This window comes from Parasteatoda tepidariorum, chromosome X2, assembly GCF_043381705.1.
Source record: "Parasteatoda tepidariorum isolate YZ-2023 chromosome X2, CAS_Ptep_4.0, whole genome shotgun sequence".
Classification (NCBI taxonomy): domain Eukaryota; kingdom Metazoa; phylum Arthropoda; class Arachnida; order Araneae; family Theridiidae; genus Parasteatoda; species Parasteatoda tepidariorum.
Window position 1 is genome coordinate 50,743,149 of NC_092215.1, and position 27,357 is coordinate 50,770,505.

The 27,357-nt window shown below is 26.3% G+C and overlaps 1 protein-coding gene across 2 annotated transcripts; it reads right to left on the reverse strand.

The window, feature by feature from the left end:
- Positions 1–3,531: 3,531 nt before the first annotated feature.
- On the reverse strand, positions 3,532–27,357 carry LOC107443803 (uncharacterized). Of its 2 annotated transcripts, none has more exons than XM_016057798.3 (8): positions 26,741–27,357; positions 18,940–19,099; positions 17,089–17,201; positions 15,027–15,164; positions 13,164–13,368; positions 10,296–10,440; positions 7,577–7,691; positions 3,532–3,958 (listed from the first exon to the last, which is right to left on the reverse strand). In XM_016057798.3, the coding sequence occupies exons 1-8, from the start codon at positions 26,930–26,932 to the stop codon at positions 3,803–3,805; spliced, it is 1,224 nt and encodes a 407-aa protein (XP_015913284.1). In that variant the 5' UTR covers positions 26,933–27,357; the 3' UTR covers positions 3,532–3,802. The 2 variants fall into 2 exon arrangements, with proteins under 2 accessions (XP_015913284.1, XP_071044175.1); XM_071188074.1 differs by having other exon boundaries at positions 27,116–27,324.

Below are 27,357 nucleotides of genomic sequence, written 5' to 3' on the forward strand. Positions count from 1 at the left end.
AAAAATATACAGTAACAGCGTAACTGTTAATATTTTCTAAAATCGATTTCACAGCTTTAAAGAGGGATAAATAGCGATTCCGAAACACCTATTAAAAGCCTTTTTTCTTTAATATTTACAAAAGTTTGACCACTTGAAAGTTGACAAACTGAAAAAATGGGTAGACTCGCCCCGGTTTACGGTATCTTAATTATCAAAAAATAGTTTCGTACAATGATAAAAATATTTTTGAGCTCTACCATATAGAAATTTTTACTGTGCTCAAATTAAAAAACAGTACGCCCTTAACATCTTCGGATTTAATGATCGGATTTTCTCGCATGACGTAATCTTAATGAGTTGAGAAGTTGCCAATGAACATGAATATCAACTTCATTAAATGATATCAAGTAGCGAAATGAGACACAAAAACATACTTTCTTCGAATAAACATACTTTTCTTTTGGGGAATTAGAATTGCCCCCCTCCTTTTCTATTGAACCAGATTTCAGATACTTTCCTCTCTATTGAGAGGAAAGTATCTGGAATCAGGAAAATATGCCACTAAAAGTTAAATTAGGAAAGCAGCCAAATATTTTGAGTTCTTTACGTTAATTTAGCTTTTTGCGTTTTTCGCCATTTTTTTGGAACTACCAAAGCGAATCAAAGAGTGGAGAAAAAAATTAAAAAATGCACAGGTTATTATATTTTATTGCTTAGTTTAATACTAATACCAGAAATTTTAAGTGATAGTAATTTTTACCATTAAAAATCAATTTTTAATGGCAGACACACTTTTATTAGGGGTAACAATATATATGTGTGTGAGAACTATGTTATTTTAAATGAGAAATTGGTCAATTGGTTTCTGAGCAATAATACTTTAAAATTGTCCTATTTTTGCATTTATCATAAAAAAAGGTTAATAATAAAAAAACTCTTGAATGAAACTGAAATTTTGCACATTTTTAGAGAAATGTTTCAGAATTCGAGTTTTGCAATAAAATCAGACTCAACCAAATCAGCCCATCTCAACTAAAAAAGCAATTAACTCTAAAAAGCAATTTTTTTTTATTATATTGTCATCACTCATTCGAATCACATAAGCCATCCAATTTATTCCGTTTATTTTTATGTAATTATTGTGTATTGTTTTCATTATTGTTTCTCCTTCTCTAATTATTGTTTTCATTTACACCACCAAGTATACTCCGCAAAATCTTTCTCGCAAATATTGTGATACAATTTTCTATCGAAAGATACAAGTTATTTTATATCTAATTTGAAAAGCAATTTTTCTCTTTTTTGCTGCATAATTTAGTTTTAGTTGAATTTCGAATTAATATTTGAGTAATTAAATAGTTTTATTATTAGCTTCCTTTATTTGAGCTATGTAAAAGAAAACAGCAGCATACTCTTATAATAAAAGTAAAATTTACCTTTTTTATAATTTCATATTAGTTTTAAAGATATTAAATTTTAATTTTTTTTCAGTTTAAGAGGAGGGGGGAGATATTCATTTATACAACCTTGTGACCACATGATTTCATTAAAAAAGTTTACATTGTGGGGTGCTTATTCATATAAACTTATACTGAGAGATTTTTCATTGATATTTTTTTCCTTTCCATTCTCATTACAGGGAGGAGTGTGTGGGTGTTGTCAAGTAAACTTGTTCTATAGTATCTTTCGTCCCGCAGTGGACTGATCGTTAAGACACGGTTCTCAGCAGATCACCGAAGTCAAGCATCACTGGCTACGGNGAGATATTCATTTATACAACCTTGTGACCACATGATTTCATTAAAAAGTTTACATTGTGGGGTGCTTATTTATATAAACTTATACTGAGAGATTTTTCATTGATATTTTTTTCCTTTCCATTCTCATTACAGGGAGGAGTGTGTGGGTGTTGTCAAGTAAAGTTGTTCTATAGTATCTTTCAAATTTTGTTGATATTATTTCGTTTGTCATAATTACTTCAAGATGTAAATCATTTGCAATTATTATTCATAAATTTAATCCTTACACTTTATCTTTTTAAACATAATTTTTACACTTCAAAACAAACATTATTTAAATTTCATTTTCTTTCAGATTGAACATGATAATGTAAATGTGTTTTAACAGTTTTTGAAATTAATCGAATTGAATTTTTTGAAATTAATCGAATTGAATTTTTATTTTCTGTCCTGAATAGTTTTTAACTTTATTTTCTTTCAGCTGGTACTTATTATAATAATTTGAACTAATTTTATGCAGACGAAAAATTAAGAGAATTAATTATTAACGAAAAAATCGAAATATTGCTTTTTCAATTAGAATTTTTAAACAAATGTGTTATTTGAATTTTAAAACAGAAAAGATGAGCAAGTGAAGTGATCTAAAAAATACTGATCAAGCAGCTCTGATGAAAGATTCCAGTTATTTTTAATCATACATGAAGTTTCTTTTTTTTATGTAACATAACTTAATTTAGAAAAACTATAAGCAGTAGAATTATAATTTTCAACAACCACATACACTCTTATACCTAAACATTCTTCGTTGCAAAAATTTCTAATTATTTTTGGAATTTTAAGATTAAATTCCGATATATAAATATATATTTTTTTTTTGAAAATGATTATAAAGTCTATAAATTTTTTTCTTGCAGCTTGATCGGAAATCCACCCCACTGTGGAGAAGTGAAATGGGCAAATGAAGTGAAAAGAACTGAATTTGAAAAGAACTGTGCAAGCAGTTTCAATTTAGTAAGCAATAGCGAATAGGTCATGTATAACTTCTAATATAATTAAAACAAATTATGACATTTGGAGTATTAAACAAGAATAACACAAAATGAATGAGTAAAACAAGATTAAGACTCAATACAATTTGAAATGAACTGCATATGCAGTTCTGGGGTACTACAAGGGATATTGAACAGAGGGCAAAGCTTTCGATTATTTTTAAATTTTCATAATTTGAGAACAATTTTGACTAATTCCATTCATATTTTAAAGTTTGCTATTTAAAATTATATTAAAAAAATTGAGTGCCTTACAATTAAAATTTTTTCAATCAAAATTTTTTCTTCAATTTTACTAAAATATGTAAGAAAATTTACTTTCGGATAAAATTATCTTTGCATAAGCAAGTTTTGTGAATGTACACAAAAAGCTTTTGACACACTTTAGTTCTAGAAAAATGTTGCAAAATACACAAAAAAATTAAATTAAACTTCCATTCCATAGCTCTCTTGACTAAACTAGTAGGACTATATTTTTTAAAGAGAATCAAATTGGGAAAAGGTACGCTTTCCAGAGACATCAGGTTTCAGTGTCCTATTTCGTAGCTTAACAAAATAATTTTGTTATTTTTATCACACTTGTTGTATATACTATACTTTAAATTTAAGTATACTTTAAAATCTTTTTCTTACAATTGGAAATTTGATTACAAGAAGCAGTCATTTTTCTTTCTTGTTATTATTATGTTTTAAATGAAAATCTGCCAAAAATAAATATGTACATATTTTGCTTAACAAAACTTTAAACACATAAAAACAAATTCAAACAAATAAATAAAACTTTATTTTCATGAATATTTTCAATTTTGCAGTTAAAATACTTATGTATTTTTGTACAGAATGTCCATATTTATAAATATAACTTTATACGTATATAACTTACATAATTATATAAAAGTGTTCATGAGTATTTATAAACTTTCAGCAACAAAATAAAGATTTAATCTTGGTCTGTTTTGTGATCTGTAAAAAGTAAATGTAAGGTCGTATGAATTTGTGCTTAAGCCTCTATTCATAAAGATTATCTAATCTTTACAAAGCTTGGCTTGCTGAACTCTGACTGGCATAAATCACAGCTCCAACAAAATTAACACATCCTGCTAAGACAAATACTGGAAACCATCGCCCATGAGACTGTGTGACTAATTCAGCTGTCAGTGGACCACATAGTATACCAGGTATAGTGGCCTAAAAAGGTAAGGGAGTTAATTTAAATAATTACTTCCAATTTTAAAAACTACTATATGAAACATTTAAGAGAATTAAAGATATCTTATATTCAGTCATTTGAATTAAAATGCATGTTTAGTAATGGGCTGTTTCAAGACAGTTTTAATCAATATAAAGTATATTATGAATTAAATATTTAAATTAATGAAATGTTCTCTCCTTAGTTTCTAGCTAATAAAAGTCTCAAGTTTTTTAATCTTATTTAATTGTTCATCTGTATTTTTACAATGAAAAATTAAATAAATAAAAAAATATGAAATATTTTTCATGACTTAACGAAGTTACTATTTTCTCCGACAAAATCACAACAATATGCTTAAAAAAGCATTATAATAACATAAAATGAAATGAAAGGTATAACCAAAACTGTTATACTCTACATCTTTATATTTATAGATTTCAAATTAAAAAAAAACAGAATAAAGAAAGAGTTGAAGCAATAAAATAGGTAAAAAAAAAGTACAAAAACAAAAAAAAATTTTCTGCAGAATTATATTCTCAAGATACTTTTCTTGTTCATCGGAAAGGAAAGAAATACTCCTGATTTTTCTGTTCTCATTTCGGAATGAAACAAATTTGCCAATGACTGGCTTGCTTCAGCTAGAATTTTAAATTGATAAAATAAAAATAAATAAATAATAACAAAAATTCTGAAATCACAGAAGTTTAAAAGATAATTCCTCTAGAAATGTTTTTTCTTTCATTTTTTAAAAGAACACCATAACACTTAAAGAACATGATAAAAACATTTTATATTTTAATAAAATATGATTGTGAGTGGGGATTTTATTACAAATTCAGATATTTAGAACAACATTAAATGGGGGGGGGTATTTTTAAATTCCATTTTAAAAATTAGATTTTTCAGCGACCTAAATCCTAAATCCTTGACTTTCCATGATTTTCTTAAAAAAATAGTTAAAATCATGACATTTCATTACAAACTTTGTTCAATACTGAAATTCATGACTTTCCATTTGTACGGATACCCTGTATTTAATTCTAAAAAACAATCAAGCCTCTTTAACATCAACTTGAAGGGGTACAAGAAATTTGTTCACATTATCAGTTAAGTATAATTAAAAAACAGGCATTTTATAAACTATTAACTACAGATACAACAAATCCCTTTTTTGGAAATAAGTTTATAACCTATCAGATTTGTTGAATTTCCTTCAAAACCATAATTGTTTCCTTGTTATAAAGTATGTTGCAACAAAAGATGCAAGACTTGCTCCAATGTTGATTAATAACATATAGTTCAAAATAATGATATTTGTAAATATGTTTGTAAACTTAATGATGCTATTTATAAGTTGACCTTTGGTTTTTGCAATATAAAATATGTTAAACAAACTAGTAACTCCCTTAACATTAGAATTAATCCATATTACTAAGATATTAATATAATCTAGAATTTAATAATATCAAAATCCATGATTTTCATTTGAGTGAAAAAAAAGAAAATTATTATATGCGTTTACACAAAGCAATTTTGCAATATGAGCTAAATGATACTTTCCAACACACACAGATTAACTTTACTAACTCTTCTGTCTTTTCCCTTTTTCTTATTAAAGATAATTGTAGAAATAGATTTGAAATTGTAATAAAAACTCTTAAAAGTGAAAGTTTCAACATAAATTTTATTTTGAAAATGGAAAAAGATTTTAATTAACATTACAATATTAAATCAATGAAAGATTTTGTTTTCTCCCTTAAGGATAATGATATTCATAGGCTTCAAGATCTTATTAACAATTTATCTTGATTTAATTTACACTTTAAAATTCTTAATTTTGATCTCGTGAGACCTAAAATGAGTAAAATTTCACCAAGTAAAAAGAAAAATTTAGACAACGTATACTTGGTTATTGGCTTTCAAAACCATATTTTTGATTAGTTCAAATTTCACATTATATTTGACAATTTAACGATTTTGTTTTCAATAAAAGAGTTTAACATAAGTAAAAGCTATAAATATAAAACTTTTGGTAGAACTAGTTTTAATTATAATGATATCAGCAAAAATTAAGGAAAAATTTAAATATCCTATAATGAATGTCACTGTGAATAAGAGAAATATTTTGAATATCAAAAACAAATTATTACAGATAATTTAATTATTACAGAAAATTTAAAACTAAGAAATTTAATGTTAAAAGACAGAAAATGTTGACCCTTCTACCATAAGTGAAATTCTAAAATACTTTCTAAATGATCAATAGTTTTTGTCTTGAGATTTCCAATAGATTCTTTTTACCTTTAGGTCTATTTAAAGAATGGAAATGGGTAGTTTATCATTGTTTCAAAAACTTTATTCTTATTAATAAGGGAATTATAAATAAGTATAACAATTCAATTAATTTTTTTAAAAACAAATCTTGCTATTAAGCAACTTTAAAAGAATTTTGTCGCAATCCACAAAGACGAAAATAATAATGTTATCCTCCAAAAAAAAAAAAAAAAAAAAAAAAAAAAAAAAAAAAATTCTATGTTGAACTTTTAAATGAGGAATTACTAAATATAGTAAAAATTTCAAATTTAGTGATATAAATAATATCATATAATAATTTTTAGTTTTTTATTATGCTAATTTCTCAGTTGTGTACACGGTCACTCTTGTGTTGCTATTAGCAGCCGAGTATGTACAAGCTCCAGTGGTGAGAGATTGAGACTGAATAGCAACTATGCGAGGAGGATAATGCCGCAGCCACAAATAAAAAGTAAACTGTTCAAATCTAAGTGAGCCTTTCTGCCTATATAGATATGCTCAGATCCCGTCCGGGTCACCAATACAGAGCTAAGTTAATAAAAATGTCAACCACCATGTATCAAAAAGTACCGCTAAATAGAAGTGAGTTAATACGTCTTATATACTGGTGAATTGGAATTGCATTATTGTAGTGGTAGTTACACTACAGATTGTTGATTTTTGCAGTTCATTTTGAATAAAAAAGGCTGGCTGTTTACCTCAGTATTTATTTATAGAAAGCAGAAAAAAATGCTTGTCATAAGTATTTCACAATTTATCTGTATTATAATCAGAATAACTTGAGAGAATATGTGAGAAATGGCTACTATTATTGAACTAAGAATATAGGATTTTTGGCCAAAACATGCATCTTTGCATTCATGTTCATTTGACAATTTTAATGGTGAAATTATCTATACTATAGTAAAGCATATGGAATATTTTTCAGAAACACCTACGCTTATTGATGCAGAAGTAAGAATCACCAGTTTCCTTACTTATTGCTTTACTCATATAAGTACAAATTTTTCCAATGAAAAATCAAATTTGAATTCATGCTAAAAGATGTTTCCGGTTAAGTGAGTACAGTTTATAAGAGCTTGAAAGGATTATATTCGCACAGAAATAGATAGGGACTCGAATAGCTCACATTAAAAGTTAACACATAACAACGTTCAACTGTATAAGTATAATATTACATAGTATATGCTTAGTAAAAATTAAATATTTAATAAAAAAAGGATGGTTTTTTTATCGTAATCACTTTAAGTTTAAAAATAAAAAAAGATAAAACCTGATATCTCAAGTTTGTTAAAACTTACAATTGTATTTGAAATTGCAAATGTTACACCAGCATGATTTGGAGCAACATCAGCATGATTACTCAAATGCCCGGCTGAGTTACAAGCACATAATCCCATTGAGATGGAGACAAATCTAAAAAGATTTGGAAATAAACTTATTAATATTTTTATTTATACAGTTTAATGACACAAAATTTAAGTATAAATGTTTATATCCCATACTTCCATACTTTGAAAACACAAATCTTACACAATGTATTGTGTCACATTCATTGAAATTAGTATGAATCTCTTATGTAATTTTATATTTAATCAATATTAAATTTTTGTTTTTTGTTTTTATTACAACTAAAAAAATTTATAAATTGGTAAGCTATAAGTATAAATATTAGACTACGCACAAGCAAATATCTCTTTCCACAATACGTTAATCAACTGTAATAGGAACTTAAGTAACATTTGAATATTGAACAATACAAAAATTTTAAACAATATTTTGTATCACAAATTATACATTATACCATAAATTTTCTTCATTAGCCCGTGAGTTGTATTTAAAAAACAAGCATATAATAATGAAACATTTCCATTTCCATGCATAAACACACTAAATGCATAGAGCAAAGAGATGCAAGCAGTCTTAATACTTAGGTGTGAGTAATTGCATGTCTAAAGTAGCATAATATTCATTTCTAAACGTTTGAATTCTTGTTTGAATTTTTTTTAGTCAGGTCAAAATAAAAAACAAAACTAATGATGGATTTGATCTAAGGATGGAATTTTACTATAATAAAATGAAATCTTAATGGTTTAAAAATGTTTACTCAGGATACTTAGACGATACTTAAATGTTATGAAATCTGATGCAAAAGCATACTCTCTCTGACAAAACATACCTCTTTTTTAAAAGGGATTTGAATTCTTGAATCTCAAAATATAAGTGGTCACTATAATCTGGAATACAACGTCCAAATAAATAATCAGGAAAGCAGTAGTGAGTTTAAGGGCCTTGATATTGATTTCCCCTTTTTGCGTATTTTCTTAAATTGTGTACTATTTAAGACAATAAAAAAAGTTCGCATACAGCTAAAAAACTAAATTACACGCAAAATATAATTTTTTAATTTATTTTTCCTTATTTGATACATAATGGCTAAAACATTTTGGAATTTTAGGATATACAAATTTAAACAAAATCGATTGAATAGCTTCTGAGCAATAATATCTTACAAACAAATATTTATTTTTCAAGAGCCTTTTCACTTAATTTTGTTCACACTTTGGGTTTTGTCATTTATAATTATGTAGCTCAAATATTATGTAAAATTTGCATAACATATAGCTAAAAAATTTTTTATCATTGTTATTTAGAATAATAAGAAAAATAAATTAAAAAATAATTCTTCGCGTGCAAATATCTTTGCATAAACTTCTACTACAGTTGGGGGCAAAATGCTGCAGATTTTCTTAAATAGTTTCAGAGACATAGTGAAATGCATAAAAAGTGAAATTAACATTAAGTGGTCCAAACTTTTAGCTGCTCTGCATATTTCATAGGAACCAAACTATTGGAACCAAATTTTCCTGGATGTGGCTACCCTCTCCCATAATTTGCTGGTTATGCATCTGAATCTATCAAAAAAATGTATCAGAGCAATGATATTTTTGTGTCTTACTTCATAACAAAATTATTATCCGCATAGTTAAGGTCAAATTTCTTGAAGCATGAAAATAGCAAATTAGTACATGGGAATCAAGCAGTTATTTAAATAATTAAGAAACAAGTAATGAAATCTCCATAATTTCAACTCAAGAGAGAACATTGAACATTTATATTCTTCAATTTCAATGCCAGAAAATTCGTTCTTTTTTATAATTTTTTTTATTCTGATATTTTTTCATTATTTATAACATTACTTATGAAAGAATTAGTCAGCAACATTCCATTTTCCTTAGCTATGTAACTTTTATTTTTTCAACAATAATCCACATTTTTCTTTTAATTTAAAGCATTATATGTTCAATGACTTGCTATTTTGAAGCTATACAAGATTACAAATTCATCTGATAAGCTGTACGTTTGCTGTTTTAAATACAAGAACAGTTATACTGACTTGCAAAAATCTAATGACTAATCATGGAAATATCTGTCAAGGTGGAGCTAATGGGAGATTTCTATGGTGAATAGCGAAAAAATATTTCGTGAACATTATTGAAAGCGAATATTCATCCTTTCTATTTTTTTCCTTTTAATTTTATTATTATCTTCTTATTCAAAGAATTTAATTTTTCAACATTATATCTTGAAATATGGCTTTATAGTTTGGTAAATTCTTTTAATCATAGAACTTAAAAAAAATTGGAGTTAAAAAGTTACTTTTAACATTGTGGTTAATGGAAAATGCTACAGATCATTTAAAATATCAATGTCAAATATAAAAAGAGCCCACTGATTAGATAAAATTTGAAAATGACAGAATCAAACAAAAAAAAAAGTATTTCCACTTTATAACATCTGACGAGTTTAAATGCTTTACTGCTTATTTCTCTCTAGAAGGAATGGAAACTTTTCATTCACACTCTTTGATTAACTAAACTTAAGTTATAAAAAAAAAATTTAAATAATTTTTTCATTAGTTGGGAGAAATACTTCAGTTCCAATCAAAAGCCTAACAATACAATATTAAATGGCAAATAATTTAAAAAATGTAAAAAATAAAAATTTAAAAGAACTTACACAACAGCAGCTAATAAATTATTTACAGCATTAAAGCACAATAGAAATACTCCAGGGCCTATCAGACCAATGCAAGTCATTAATCTGCGAACAGACAACACTGTCCATTTACGAGTTATTAAAGAATCAGCAAAATGACCAGAAACTGAAAGAAAAATATGATTTTACATTTAAAACAAAAAATTTGTACGAGGATTTAAAATTAAAGTTTAAAAGGTCAACTATTTATTTTTGATTCTTCTAAATTTTTAAAAAATATTTCTAAAGTTACTTTTTGATAACTAATATTTAACTTTCTCTCCCAAGTCCTGCTTTGCTGCCTCAACCTGACAGGAGGGTGACCCTGGACAGGCTGGGTGAAATACCTCAAGAGAATATTCTCCTGGTAAGGCAACCTAAGGTGGAAAGGCCACCCTATTTGTATAGCTAAAGCTTAACAGGCACCCTGAGGAAAAGTCAAACTTCAGCCCCTGTGGTTCCTCTTTGAACTGAAGCTGCTTCTTGCCCTTATCATGGATCAGTCACATCTAAATTTTGCATAAACAGTCTCCACTGCTCTTTCTACCACACTGTGAACTTCTGGGGTCCACTCCTTGTTTTTGGCCAATATACACACCACTTGGAGGACTTCACTCAAACATGCCTGGTATGCTGCTGAGTCCCCTGGACTGTCATTGCAGTACACCTGCCCAAAACTTACTCAGGCTACTCTATCTAGACTTAGGACTGGTCACATAACGAGTCTAATTTTTTTAACAGAAACAAGAAGACTTATGCTGTTTGCCGCTGTTCTGCCATTTCTTCTCCCTCTCAAATTTTAGATTGTATTGATGCCTTTGTGGAACAGCTGTTGAATGAGGGAAATATAGTTTTTGATTTAAATAACTTACACAGGGGTTTAGTTTTGCTATGCCAAAGGGCCTTATATGGTCTCCTGGATTTGGTTTAGTTTTTCTATGCCAAAGGGGATAAGCAACAACAACAAGCAACATAACTTTTTTTAATAATTAACATGCTTTCTTTAAAACTACACTTTTCTTACACTTTTGATTTCTTTTTTGAAAATAGCTTTAGAATTCAAATATTTAAATGCAGTTTAAAAATTATTAACTTTTCAGATACATTAACATCAAAAAAAATATCGATAGCAAACAGTGCAGATTAGCTTGCTTATAGATGTTGCAAACTTACTTTTTTGTGTAAAATTATCTTAAAAAATTACTATAATTAGATAAATACTTTAGAAATCATATACATTATATATTACAAATTCCAAAAACTAGACCATTCTCAATTGTATAAATCCCTCAAGATTTAAATAAGCTAAAAATTATTTCTTAGTAAGAAAGATATTTTTCAATGTCATTGATAATGCAATTGCTAGTACAGGCATCAATTGGTCTTAAATAAATCTAAGTAAAATTTTCCAATGCAAATAAACACAAAATCTGAACTTCTCTAAATTCTACTTATGTAGTTCAGAAACATTAAAACAATAAATTTGATAGTTCGAAGAGGCTTTTACAATACTTGCCACTAGAAAAGGCTAAAAATATCATAATTGGCTGTTTTCATATCTAAGAAAATGACTCAACAGCTCAAATATAGAAATAAATACACTGTTCTATTAATCTTAACATTTTGGTGAATATACTTAAACACCAGAAAATGAAGTTTTATCTTTCAGCCTGTTTTCTTTCCAGTGGAACAAATGAGATTTCCTCAAAATTTTGTATATTAGAGTTAACATTAAAGTATAAAATTTAATTACTACCAAAATTATTAAATTTAAAATTTTTAATGATACACACAATTTTAAAACATAATATCAAATAAATTGTGAACACAAAATCTAGTTTTTTGATAAGACCTGGTAAACCTGGTTTTTGCAATACAAGCTAATTTTCCATGAATTTCAATCTAAGGTTAATGCTTTTGAACTATATCTCATTTGTAATGACCTTATGCATTATACCTCATTTGTAATGAATTTGCTAAGCACAAGTGTAACATTAGATTTCAAAATGTCTCCTGAATTTATTTTCCCCGAAATTAGCATGAGAGTTATTTAGGGAAGTAAGTGTATTAAAGGGATATCAGCCAGTCAGGGTAATTATTATATTAATATAACAGAAATATGATGATAAAGACCAGTAACAATTTATATACAAAGGCACTAGAATGTTAGAATATGAAATTCAAAGTAGCATGGTAAAATAATAATACACAGAGGGTAACCATAAAATTATCATTATCTTAGATTTTTTAGATCATGAACCAAATCTTAGAATCCAAAAATGTCAGAGGATGTCAATAAGTTTAGATTTGATATTCAGAAAAAAAACTTAATTTTGAAAATCATACTTCAAGTTTTATTGTAAGACAAAATCACTTAAAAAAACTACATTAATTTGACATTTTTGAAAAAAAATATTTTTTCAAAGTAAATTTTAACTTATAATGTGAAATAGTGTGGTATTTGAAGAAATTTGATTCAGTAGTTGTTAGTAATAAGATTCTAAACACTGATGTTATTTTATGATCATCCTGTGTATATGTAGAAATATTTAGTAGAAATAATATTTATGATATTTATTATGTTGTAAAAAAATATGTCACTGAAGCAGTAAAAAAAAATAGTCATGCATGTGAAAGAATTTGTTTCATATTACATAATTATTTTTATTTTTTCCTAATATGCATAAAAAACAACTGAACAGTGATAATAAACTCTTTTACCATCAAATTTTTAAGTAATAAACAATAAACCTAATTGTATCTTTTAGAGTAAAACTGCAAATAGGCCAAGAATTCATGTTAACAATTTTTATAACATAAATGCTTTAGAAAAAGAAGAGAATTGCTTACCCACTCCACATAAAGAATTTATTAAGTAAGGCATGGCAGTTAAGCTAATGTCTTCTTTATTAGCCCCAAGATTACGAGACAAATAAGTTGGCAACCATTGCATTATGATGTAATTTGACCAATTCATGGCAAAATGAGCAATGTATACAGCCCACAAAGACCAATGGCTGATGAATTCAATCCATCTGACATTCACTTTAGTGACCTAAAAATTAAATCCCAATAATGTTTTCAAAATTATTTACATAAAATATTAATTACAACACAAGTGAAAATATAACCTGATACTTCTTATTCACTGAAGTATGAGTCTAAAATTTTTTGTCAGATGTGAGTATTATTTAAAATCTTATACATAATAAAGTGATCATTAGAATGTAGCATAATACAGTTGCTTAATGAAATGTTAATTATTTATAATTCAACTAAACTACTATTGTGTTGAATAGGACTAAATAGATTATTTGTAATACAAACTATTTATTAATAAAGAATGTAGAAGGAAAAGAAATATATCATATTTTTGGAATAAAATTTTATTTACGCATATTGTCTTTAAATATTTCTAACATTTTCATTGAAAATAAAAGGGCTTGATGGAAATTTTCATGACGTCCTTTTGATGTCATTTGATGAAAAGTAAAAACTGTACTTATTTAGATCAATTTTTCTTAATATAAATTTCCTAGTCTTATGTAAGTGTTCTAAAAAGTTTGTTTAATTTATTTCATAAACTTTTGTGATTGTTCAAAAGATTTATTTCTATTATATTTCCTATTTAAATAAATATTTAGTTTACAGTTGTAATATCAATCGTAAAGATAATTTCATGTAAAATAATTTTTAAAAGATTTCTTATTTTACTACCTGGAGCCAAAATAAAATAATTTTAGCTAATGTTTATGAATTTCCTCCTTTTTATAAATTTTCTCCCTTTCTTTTATTCTCACAATAAGATAAAGATTTCAGCAAAGGTTTGGTAATATGACTCAGAAAATTTTAAGCTCCTATTCAAACACTCTAACATTATTACAAAACTATTATAGCCCAGAACTAACAATTGAATGAATGTATTTTTTATTGTTAAGGAACTTCAGGAATTATACGTTAGAAACATAACATCTGGAATTATAAGTTAGAAACATATCCTTTAGCAACAAAATAATCCTTAAAAATGCTTGATCCTTGATGCCTAATCTCTAGCTTTAGTTTTATGTAAATGTAAGAAACTAATAGAACAGCTTACAAAAAGCTCAAAAGAAAATTAAGTAGAGTTAAGTTTTATTACTTAGGAAATTTGCCGTAACAAAAAAAAATCAATTTTTTTTTGTTAGTTTTATGCACTGTATAAATAGTAGAAAAGCTAAAAGCAAAAACTAATTAGATTTGTCATTCGGAATTATGTTTAAGTATACAATTAAGTATGTACCTGAGATAAATTCTTCAGAATTGCTGTGAAAAGCAACCCATAATTGATTAAAGATCAGATATTATAAAACATTTAAACCACTCAAGGATTGCGTAACCTTCAGGAGTATATGTATTTATATTATAATCACCATTTTCAATAGTACAAAAAAGGGACCTCAAATGTATCAATTTGCTAAACAATCAGTGATTATAAAATCAGTGATTATAAATAATTTTTGACCTGAAGGCTAGCTCCTCAAAGAACACTTATAACAGACATAAAACAAAATTAAAAGTGGGTCATCAGCATTGTGAATTAAATAATTAACAGCAAACAAAATTCTCAACTTTTTCAAACTATTATCACAATCTCTGCTGACATATAAAGAAAGCAAGTCTAATGAATGTACATAAAAAAGTTATGAAGACAAATAAAAAAATAAGTATTTTAACCTTTGGAAAAACTAATGGCAATTCCTCATCTCCATAATTTGGAATTTCAGCATATAATACTATCCACAGTAAGACCCAAACAAAGCCAAGACTTCCAAAAGAATAAAACATCCAAGGCCATGGTAAATGTGGACATACCTAAATCCCAATAAAATATAACATTAAAACTTAACATGTTGAATGAAATAACATATAAATAAAATTTGTATGAGGTCTGAAAAAATCTGCAAAGAAAAGTTTAAAAAATAATATCAAAATATATGTTGAAGTTTAGATATTTTAAGCATGAAAATAAGCTTAAAAACTTGTTATCACAATTATCTATCTTATATAAATGATTTATTTATGGAAAGAATTTCAAGTCATAAAAAAAACATACAATTTTAACACATTTTTAATAGTAAGAGTGCACAACTTTTTTTTCAGAAGAGGGCTATAAAAATATTAGGTTTCAGGAGACAATGATCTTGGTTTTTATATTACTCAATAATAACTTATTTATTCATTAGTAAAGTATAATAAGAACAATATCAATTTTTCTTAAAATTTTATGGGCAAAGAAAATGCATAATATTTCAGAAAATTTTGATAGTTTGTGCACTTCCTGGAAAACATTTTATTATTCAGTGTATATAAATTATATTTACATCTTTAATTTTAAAATAAGTCTTTGAACAATAGTTTTGAACATGCTTCAGCTGAAATAGATTAAAATTACAAAAGATTTAAACCTTTAGACATCTTACACTAATATTTCAGTTTATGTTATAATTTAAGTGCTTTTTTTCCATCAAAGTTTATTGAAATAAATTTGAAAAACACTTAAAAAAAATTTATAAAATATGTTTCAATTAAATTTCACAGAGAGTTTCAGTTTGACATTTCAGAAATCATATTTGAATCCCAAGTTACAGATTGTGCAACCCAAGTTAACAGTCTGAAAAGAAACATATTATTATAGACAAATAGGACCATAACACATTGACCTATTTGCCTACTGATCATTATTAACGAACAAGCATGCATTATACAAAGTGCACATTGAATTAAAATTAAATTACAAACAGAAAATTAAAAATTAATTACAGCCTATATATACATATATACTTGTCAACATATATACATTAATCTAGAAATTTTTGAGTAATCAAAATTAAACTAAATACAGAGTGAAGGTATTTACAAGTGGTCTAAACTTGTGCCAAGAAAACAGAATATCTGACATATATACTGGACAGGAATATATAATTCAGGAATAATCAGACTATACTTAGAGTTGCCATTCAAGAATTCTGAATCTAGTAATTGGTTGAATTTGCTCGCTGTACATTTCTTTGTTGTAAACAATACAACAGCTCAGATGCTTCCCTTTTGAAATACAGGTATTCACTAACCACTATTCTAAGTTTTTATAATAATTACAAAAAAATAAATCACTAAGGAAAACATTGAAAGGATTAGAAATGATTGCTTAATAAATACTTTTATAAATAAATTGGTGAATTACTATTGTCACTAAATAGAAAAATGAAATTAAAATCCTTCAAATCAAGATATATGTAAAAAAGAATTGAAAAGTAGTTTGATTAACTTCTATTTATCCAAGAACAGCATGACAGAGTTTGTAACCAATAGATATAAAATTTGAAGGTCCTTTTCAATTGGCTTAACTATAACTTAAAAAAGATTTTTTTAAATTCTTCATTTTGTAAATAAATATCTGTTTATAACTTAACTCTTTGTGCAAGCAGTTTTAAAGTAATTTTTTTAAAATTAGAATTCTAGAATTATGATAAAAGCAGTTTTGAGAGAATACTCCATTCGACGATTGCTTTTTACTAATATCAATTCTATAGTAGAATAAAGAATGCTTGGTTGCAAATCGAGATGTGATTTATAAAAAGTTTAGAGCCTTTAAAAAAATTATATAACAGAAAATTAAACAGCGTAAACTCCTAACAATTTAAAAAAAAAAAATATTTCAAAATGTGAGCAAAATATAACTTGTAAGTATTTAATGTGATAAATACAGAAATATCTTGATACTTCAAGAGAAAATTACCAGAGCAGCTATTGTCTGACCAGCAGTTCCACTTGCCACTAAATATCCAAAAGCACGAGAACGTTCTTCAACAGGTACGGAATGAGCAAAAATATTAAACACAGTGGGTAAACCTATAAAAAATTCAAATTAACAATTTTAAAGGAAAGTGATTACATGCAAATAATGAATTCAGTACAAATAAACAACTATGCAGCTGCTTTGCACTTTTATCTACTAAAATTTTGTGTAAATTAATTACAAATACAGACTGTGCTGTACATAATTATAAAACATGTGCTATAAAATTATTTTTATTTATTTCAGGGTTCATACAGAGATCAGAATAAAAAACCAATCAGTATCTAAGGAGTCCAAAATATTACCCTTATAAAAATTATTAAGTTAGAAAAAAATTTAAATTAAGACAAAAAACAATGTAAAAAAAAATTAGGAAAACTTGTCTTTCCAGTTATACCTTAAGAAAAGCAGTTATTACTAGAACTTCCAGAAGGCTATATTTCGTACATGATTTTTAATTGAAATGAGCGAGATGAACTATTATAATAACAAGATCAAGATAATATATCTTAAATGTTTCATCTATAATGTTCATCAAACATAAGTCACAATTGAAAATGGAAGCCAGAAATAAACATAATAACATAGTTTTGAAAATACTATTCAGCAAATGATGTAAGAACCAGAAGAGCAAAGTCTATTGAAAAACTGATTACATTGCAAATTAAAACATTTATCTTGAATTTTTGTAAAATATATTTAAAATATAAATGGCACAAAAATAAATATGTATATATGGTGCTTGTATTAAGGAACTACATTTTTTTTAAATTCGGCATTAAATTATGTTATAAATTTAAATTAAATGTTAAAAACACTTAATTTAAAATTGTTGAATATTTCGAACCATATGCACATAGAAAATTTCTACACCACTTCATACTAAAAAAAATATGCAAAATGTTGAAATTGGTTTATATTATTACCATGACTAAAATTTTTGCCACTACAACGCTGACTGATATATTTTCATAATCTTGTAAAAAACCTTTAATTCTTGTAAAAAACAAAGTCCTACTTTGGTGAAATTTGATGATTCTCTTGCATGTATTACAGATTAAGGAAAATATATATTCTTTTATAAAAAAATACTTATTTTTTTCAATTAAATTAAAGCTTGAACTGTTCAGATTTTAGCTAAATGGCATTCTTGGTAAAACTCACGAACAAAAAATTTTCTGAAACACACTTTCCATAATTCATTGTATTTTATAGATGTTTTTCTATTTTTTTATCATGATGTGGCACTTATTTTGAAATGTACAGTATTGCAAAATCCACCGAATTTAGAAGTTTAACTGGAATTTTTCTTGAAAGAAGTCTATATGGAATTTTTCCACATCAAGAATTTGTCAATCCCCATCAAATTTGCATAGTTAAGCTTTGATTATGATGGTCTTACTTATTCATGCAATAAAAACAATAATTAAATAACATACAAAGAATTGAAAAGTCGACATGCGTTAATTTTGATTCAAATATCCTTCAACATTTTCTATTTATACATTATTATAAAGGATTAATATAATCTAAAAATTATTATTGAGGTATATGTCATAAATAATTAATTTAAATTATTAAAATCTTTTCAGTCTGTACTATAAAAAGCCTATTAAATGCGTTTAACATATTAACTATAATTTTTTAACATTTTAACGATAATATAATTTTAAGGATTTTGTTATTTGTTTTCAAGTACAGTGAAACTTAGATAAAATAAATAATAAAGTTGCATTAAATAATTGCATAATATAAATAAAAAGCAAATGCAAAATTTAACTAAATGTGTACCTATGCCTTCTCCAAGGCCTAACAATATTCGACAAATAATGAGCAGAGTTAATGATGAAGCAATTAATGGTGTAATGACAGTTGAAACAGACCAAAGAAAAACAGCAAATGTCATGACAGTTTTACCACCAAATTTCGATGCAGCACTTGCACCAATGATCTGAAATAAATAAATAAAAAGTTCTTTTAAGCAAATATGAAGTTTTTAGGTCCTAAACTAAAAAGTTAAAATTCCTAGATATAGCTTTCCTCTTTGAAGTATTTAGATAGATGCCCAACCTGGAATTAAGTTAAAATTAACTAATTAAACGTTTGTTAAATAATTTAGAAATTAAAAATAAATAAATAAAAATTAATTCAAAATATCAAAATTTTTAATAATTGAAGAAGTTCAATTTTTACTGTTTAAAAATGCTGGGGGATATAGTATTTCTCAAAAGATGCACAGAGCTGTTTTGAAGTTAATTTAATAAAAAATTCAAGGGTATAGAACAAAATCGAATTAAACATTTTTTCACAAGACTCGTGTGAGGGGTTCCTAGAACTTGATATTTATAAGAAAATTCTAGTGGAATTCAGAATTGAATCATATCAGAAATTTATTTTCGTTTTCTTGGGTACAACAGATGCAACTTAAATTGCAAGATTACAGCACAAAAGGCATTTCAAAAGTTGACTGTAGCTTTTACTACTAGCAAATGAAATTAGAATTTCATCCTAATTATAGCTAGATAATGTATATAAATACTTTAAGGTTACTTATACCAGAAGTATGATTAAGAAGAAAAATGCATACAATTAAATTATTGCACTGTTTTGTTATTTCATGTCTCTTCCTTTAACTAATTGTACTGAATTTCACTTATTTATTTTCCTACTTTTTAAATACTGATCGTTAAATAAAAATTCTTCAGGTGTAAAATATTGCAGTGGTCACAACTTGTAAATGCATTTAGTTTCTAGACCAGAAGTCAGAATAAATTACATTAACATCTTTTAAGCAAATTAATTTTATAAATATGTTAATGAGTCATAAATCAAAGTTAACATAAACTAAATTACTCAAAATAAAAATCTATTTCTTGCGAAAATTACCTTATACACACATTTAGTTTAATGTTCAATTAAATTTACTATGCACTATGAAATTATTTTACACAATAATTTTTTCATTAATGATTTATCAAATATTATTTCACTAAATATCATCTTAAGCCTCAGCTGGTTTAACACTAAATATCATCTTAAGCCTCAGCTGGTTTAACATTTAGCAAAAAAATAAAAAATGAAAAAATCAAGTTAAGTAAAAAAGAATCACAAATTTAAATACACTTCAATTAAAAAGAGTTACTTAATTTCTGTTTTTTTTTTTTAGCAACCATGCGAGGAAACATTTTAGAGTTTAATTGGCTTATAATTTTCCAAAAATAAGTGGCTTCACTATGAAATCATATTCTTGGTAAGGTAAAAGAATTTTGGCAGTCAGGATCTATTGTTTGTGTTGCTTACAAAAGGGTTTTGAAAAGAGGACAAGTGAACTATGAGTAATATTATTATTAGACTTGTTCTTGGTACCAACAGACAAACTTTAAATTCGTTTCTTCAGAAAATAGACCAAATACTACAAATAATATATCTATAAAAGTTGGCGAGAATATTTTCTAACTGCATCATGCACCAAAATAGTCACCAAATTTTGATGACAATCAAGTGTTGGCATCCGATAAAGTATGAAATATATAACAGAAGGGAGAAAATTCTAATGGTAAAACTATTAGCCTCCTATAAGCAAAACCAAAATACAGAGTGATTCAGAGCTATTGTCAAAAAACCAACAACTAGGTCAAAAATATAACAAGAATTACATAGGACTATGCGGTTGCAAATTCATGCCCTTAAAGCCAGACTAAATAAAGTAGTACAGGTCACAAATAATAATAATTTATAGACAATGCCATGAATGTGTTATAGACAATTTTGTTTTAAAAATTTTTAAATCAGTTGTTTAAGGTTACAACCTGTAGCAATAATACACAATCGCAATAACAGCATATCTATCGATAAATGTTCACAAATTCCCTAATGTATCGACCATATCTTTACTAGCTGCAGCAACTTGTTTTCATTTTGAATCCCACAGGGTTACATACACATTAGGGTTCTCATGTAAAGCCTTAAAAAAAATTATGTGCAGATCTGGAGAATGAGGTCACCATGGAATAGATCAAGGGATTCCAATATATTGCCTACAAATTGTGTTTAGTATTTTAAATCACCATACAATTCTTGATGGTTATGTCTTTAATCTACATGTAGATTTTTGAACAATAGAGCTATATCATCAATAGAGGGAATTCCTTTGTTACAGACCTAATATTTACAGATCCTGAATGCAAATAACTTTATTGATTAAAATTATCAAGCAATTTTATGCAAGTTCTAATTATTGTTAACTATCATGAATTTAATATTTTTAAGAAACTGGCTGTTATAGACATAATTCACACAGATGTAAAAATTGCACTACAAGATATTCATTTATACATTTCCATGAAATAAATCAAAATTTTCAACAACAAAAAAAAAATTCTATTCAGGAGATAACCTTCTGAAAAAAGTAATTTTTTAAAGATTATGAATTTTATAATTCTAATAAATTCAAATTTACAATGAAGAACAAATAGCCCTAATGAAATAATAAAACTATAAGCAGTGATATAATATCAGACACAAAAATGTACTTTCACTAAATAAACAGGCCTTTTTTTCCAATAGATTTGGTTTTCTGACACCCAAATACAGAAAATTGACGCACTGTGGGAAATATGGTCCATATAGTTTAATCATGAGAGCGGTCAAAATTTTGACCCCTTGATGTTAATTTTAGTTTTGGTATATTTCGCCATATCTCAAGACCTTTAGGCAAACAAATTGAAAATGTTTTGCATATAAAATACGTTTATCCAATGATAATTCTATACAAAAATAAATTTTAATAACTAATTATTTTTCTAATTTTATATAAAAATTGAAAAAATTTCTTACTTAAAAGGTATACGAATTTCTGCATGGTTTTATGGAACGAAAGTTTATATAGCAAAATACAAAATTTGAATGAAGTAGGTAAAATATTTCCCGAAAAATTCAAATTTTAAAAGTCAGATAGTTAAAATTTGATTCCTCTGAACTATTCATCCATTTTCTCTCGAGTTTTGTATTTTAGCATATAGGATTGCATTCTTTAAAATCATATAAAAATTTGCAAATCTCGCAATTCAAAATTTTTTCATGTATTAAGTAAAGTAAAAAAAAATAAAAATAGTAATTAAAAATAATTTTTTGGGTGGAATAATCCTTGTGTAAAATAATCTTTAGAAAGTACATAAATTTTATAATTGTGGGCAAAAATTTTTCAATTTGCTTAAATAATTCTATGTTCAAACTTTTGCTTGCACTCAACCAAAGCATCGGACCGGATTTCCCAGATTGCAACTTCCCTGAAATAAAAATAAAAGTCGACATGTTTCGAGCGTTCAAATACAAGCGCCCACTCTCAAGACTCGTCAGACGTGACTGACTTGTGACTTTAATTACTGGCGCTCAAAATAAGTCTATTTTTATTATCATCTATTATTTTTTTAAATCAATGAAGTTTTTATCTTTTCCATCCAGTTTCTTGGGGTTATTCATTTAGTAACACAGTATATTAGATGACTTTATTTGATCCCTTCCCTAGCACCATGAATCAAAATTAAAGAGTTAAAAGGACAGCTATTTCAAACAAGTTATCGTTTCCGTCCTACTCAAAGTGGTTTGAAAAGGTATTTTTTATTTATCGATTCCAAAGTTTATTCTACATACATTTTAGGGTATACTTTAGGCGTATTTTGATCGAGTTTATTTTTACACCCTTATTTTCATAAAATAAATTATTCAAACTATATGATTTAATGCCTTTAATGCTATATGATTTAATCAGGGTAGGCAAGGTTTAGTACAGAATGGATTAATCCGCGGTTTAAACCCTGGTTTAACCTGTCCTGTCCAAAACCCCTTTGTCTAAAACTGTCCAAAACCCTTTTATTCAAATTATGTCACAATTTTATCTGAACAATATTTAAGAGGTAAAATAAACATAGAACTGATAACGTAATGATACTTACATATACTAAAAAATATTTGTTTTTAAAAGTATAATGTTTTATTAATATTGTTTGACTCTTCAATTTAAACAAAGGAAGATTGATCAGTAATCAAGTTCAATTGGTCCTCTCATTCAATAGTACATAACTGAAGTTTGGCTTTGCCATACAGGTTAAAATATTAGGAACTAAGTGCTTGGTTCATCATAAACAGGTTTATTTATCTATGTTACTATTCAAGAATACTTTTATTTCATTAATGTTCAATTCTTTTAGCATAGTGGTGATACATCGCCAGTGTCAGTAACTGAAACTGATGTTATGCCCTTTAAAATTGTTAATACATTTTTCAGTTATTTTGTATTTTCAACTTAAACTAATATATTTATATTTAAAAAAAAATTTTTTTTTAAAATAGATGTCTTTTTCATCATCCTGTGATGCAGAAATTATAACATTTTTTTTAAAAAAAATATAAAAGGTTAATTTTTGAACAAATTTAGTATTTTTTTTAAGAAAAATTATTATTTTTTAATTATTGCCATATTTATCCTTATGCAAAAATATTATTTATCAGTATTAAAAGCATATTTATATTTAAAGGATAAGGTATTCACTTTTGTTGTTCAATGAATTGAGGAGCTTCAAAAATTATAAACCTTTTCCTATTATATTATATTACTTTCTTTTAATAAGTCATAGTAAATTGTATAAAAAATATCAAATATTTATTGATACAAGTAATTATTATGTGTACAATGGTTACATCTATAGAATTTTTACCTTTTACCAAAGTTCAAGGTTTTAGACACTTTAAGACAGTTTTACCCAGTTTAAGACAGTAAAACCCACGTGTCCTGTCCAAAACCAGTTTAGGACGTCCAAAACCCCAACCCTGGATTTAATGCCTATATGATTGAATTGCTAAATGGGGCTTCTATCACATATCCTTAACCTTGATAACGCTATCATTAAATAAATGGAATAAGCTTAGATATATAATAGTAAAATTTTTCATGTTTTGCTTTCAAGGAATAATACGTTTTGTCTAAACAGATTTCAATTCTGGAAATAGCGAAATTATTGAGTAGGGTCCTTGGAGAAATATCATTCCGATGACGAAATATAGGAAAAATTGGTTTTTACGGACTCTAAAAAATGCATTAACCTTCGTGTTGCATATTTTTTCTTATTAAAATAAGTTCAAAAATTGTGTATCTTTTATTGCATTTTTTTTAAATCAGATTATACTAAATTTGGCATGGCTTCAGACTTTTTTTACAAATTTCAATTTTTAGTATTTGCTGTTTAACAAAATAAGATATTTTCTTAACAACAAATTATGTTATAATAATATCTTCGGAATTGTGCTTAAGTTGAAAATAATTTTAACAAAAGAAAATTTTCCTACATCTTTTTTTGAAAGAGCAACTCTCTTAAAATTAACTGTGCAATATATAAGTTTAAACGTGAAAATAAAATTGCGGTTTGAATTCGTTTATTTAAAAAAACAAAGCAAACAGGTGTAGTTTTTTTAGTTGCATTAATATGTATTCACTTTTCACAAACCAAACAAATAAGAAACAATAAAGTAAATAAATAATTCTTTGTTTAATCGTAGAGAAAAGGGTACACTTGTTTACTATCATCAGTCAAACGTTTTGCCTGAGTAATTTTAACAAAGGAAATGTTTTTAAAATCTTATCAGCTAACTGGCTATAGTTTTGAGATTCGAAAAAAAAAAAATAACTTAGCAATTACTTAATATGAGTGCTACTTTAAAGAAAGCCTCTATGTACCAATAAAAATTAAACAAAACAGTTTAGTATATTATCAAGAAAAAAATCTACGTGGTAGCAAAAAGAAAGAGTAAAAGATATAATGAAATAATTAGTTGGATAGTTCTGTAAATCACATGCGGCCAGGTAATTAAAAATTTAATTTCTCAATTAAGATGTTAGGATGACATTTAAGATATTGACATATTTTAAGAAGCTTAAAAATTTTGGCTATGTATTCAACGGCTTTTTATGTTCGGTATTTTTATACCCCTTGTAGTGACTTATAAAACATCAACACTATTTTAGGTAATCCATATGTTGAAGTCACAAGAAACGAAAAAACTTATTTCATTTTTCGAAAAAATAGTATGCTTAGTAAATAGTCAGCTGTTTAGCATCAGATAATTTTAAACAGCAGAATATTTTTAATTTCTTAACAAAATTTTATTCTGAGCTAGCAGGCAATAATTTTAATTTATCTTTTAATAAAAACTAGACAATAATTTTAAAAAAAACTTCATTTTAAAAGAAAACTTAAAGTACTAAAAAAAAATTATTAGTATATTAATGAATAAATAATACACATGGCAGCGTAAAGAATAAGATTTTTAAAAATGTTAAAAATTAATTAAATAGTTGGTAAAACAGTTCTGTGAAACACAAGCGGAGAGGTGATTAAAAAATTTATTTTAAGATTAAGATGATATATAAAATATTGAGAAATTTTAAGATGCTTAAAAATGTTATCAACGTATTTGTATTAATAATTTGAAGAAATGGATAAATATATTATTCCAAATCTATGCATACATATGTATAATGCTGAAATTGTATCAATTATTGAAAAAACAAATTAAAAAATTAAATATAGTCACATTAAACATAAGCATAATCTGATGTATAATTATATTCTATCAGAAGCATACTTTTGTGAAACTCTTCATTCTTTGAATAAAATGTTTTATTCAAACTTTACTAAATTATGAAGAAAAAAAAATTTTGACGACTAAAAAGAAACACCATATTTTATACTTTAAAAAATTTAAAAACAAGATTAGCAACCAGTTATCAGTGAAAAAAATGTTAATGAAATTTTACGCTACGAGCGCATAAGTCAAGTTCTTCGTAAGTTAATCACATTTTAATATTTATCCTTCCATTTAAATATTTATTTCTTGTCACCAAATTATTTTTTAAAATATAATTAATTTTAATATTTCTCAGCTTCTACTAAATAAAAACAGTTGAAACTTTAGATTTTTAAATAGAAAAATATGTAGATTAATATGGTAAAAAAAAAAGTCATACCTCAAAATTTGTTCATCTTCAATTAAATTAAATTATAAAAATTATTTTTGGCATGAAATTATCTTTGGGTAAATGAGTGGGTGCAAATTTTTTTTCATTGCTTAGTTAGTTATAAAAATATGACTAAAAACTCAAAAAGTAAAATTAACACTAAGGAATCCAAACTTCGAATCACTCTCCTGAATAAATTATGGGGACCATATTTCCCAGATTGCCACTACCCCTATATTTTGAAGAATCCAAATATGTAAACAAAAATACATGTTATTCAGAAAAAGTACAATTTTGTTTCCAAATTCGTAACTTAATTAATAGTTAGCATTAAATAATTAGCACATTTGACGTCACCCACAAGAACCATTAAGATTGACACTTAGTACGTGAAAATCCGATCATTAGAACATAAGTTATTCAGGGTGAGATCTTTTTCTTTTTTTTTTTGCCCATTGTACTTAAATGTTAGGGCTTTAGATAAATACATAGTCTTCAATAAATACTACATGGATTTATAAAAATAATACGTCTTAAAAAAATAAACAGCCAGAAATAAATACCAAAAATCAAATTCACCTGACTAGTAATATAACCAAATGCAAATGCACTTAAAATCCATCCTTGCCAATACAAACTCCATTTATGATGATCAGTCATAGGAATAATGGCTATGGGCATAAGAATTCTATCTGCCGCATTTATAAAATTCGCTAATGAGCACAGTGCTATGGTTTTAGAGGTTTTGACAAGCATATTGGACGACTTCATGAATCACTTAATAGTCATTCTTGAACAAAATAAATTTAATTTAACCATTTTAGAAAATGTCAACCATCGCCACACTCTGTAATATAAAGTTATTCAAGAACAGCTTCACATATCAGCAGATTTTTAAAAAACAAGAGCATTAAATAACACGTACATTTCTGTTGCTAAGATAAAATAACTTACAATTTACGTATACATGGCAATTGATAAAAATATTCAGATTTGACTAAAATTTAGAATGAAATAATTTAAGAAAACAAATGCAAAGCGTAATTAATATTTGTATTTTGTGTACATCACAAAATAAACACTAACTTAACAGTTTACATCTCAGCAAACCAAAAGCAAAGCAAATGCTGAGTCAAAGTTACAGACAACTCGACAATCAGCTGTGTTGCAAAAATATTTAATATTAGGTCAACGAG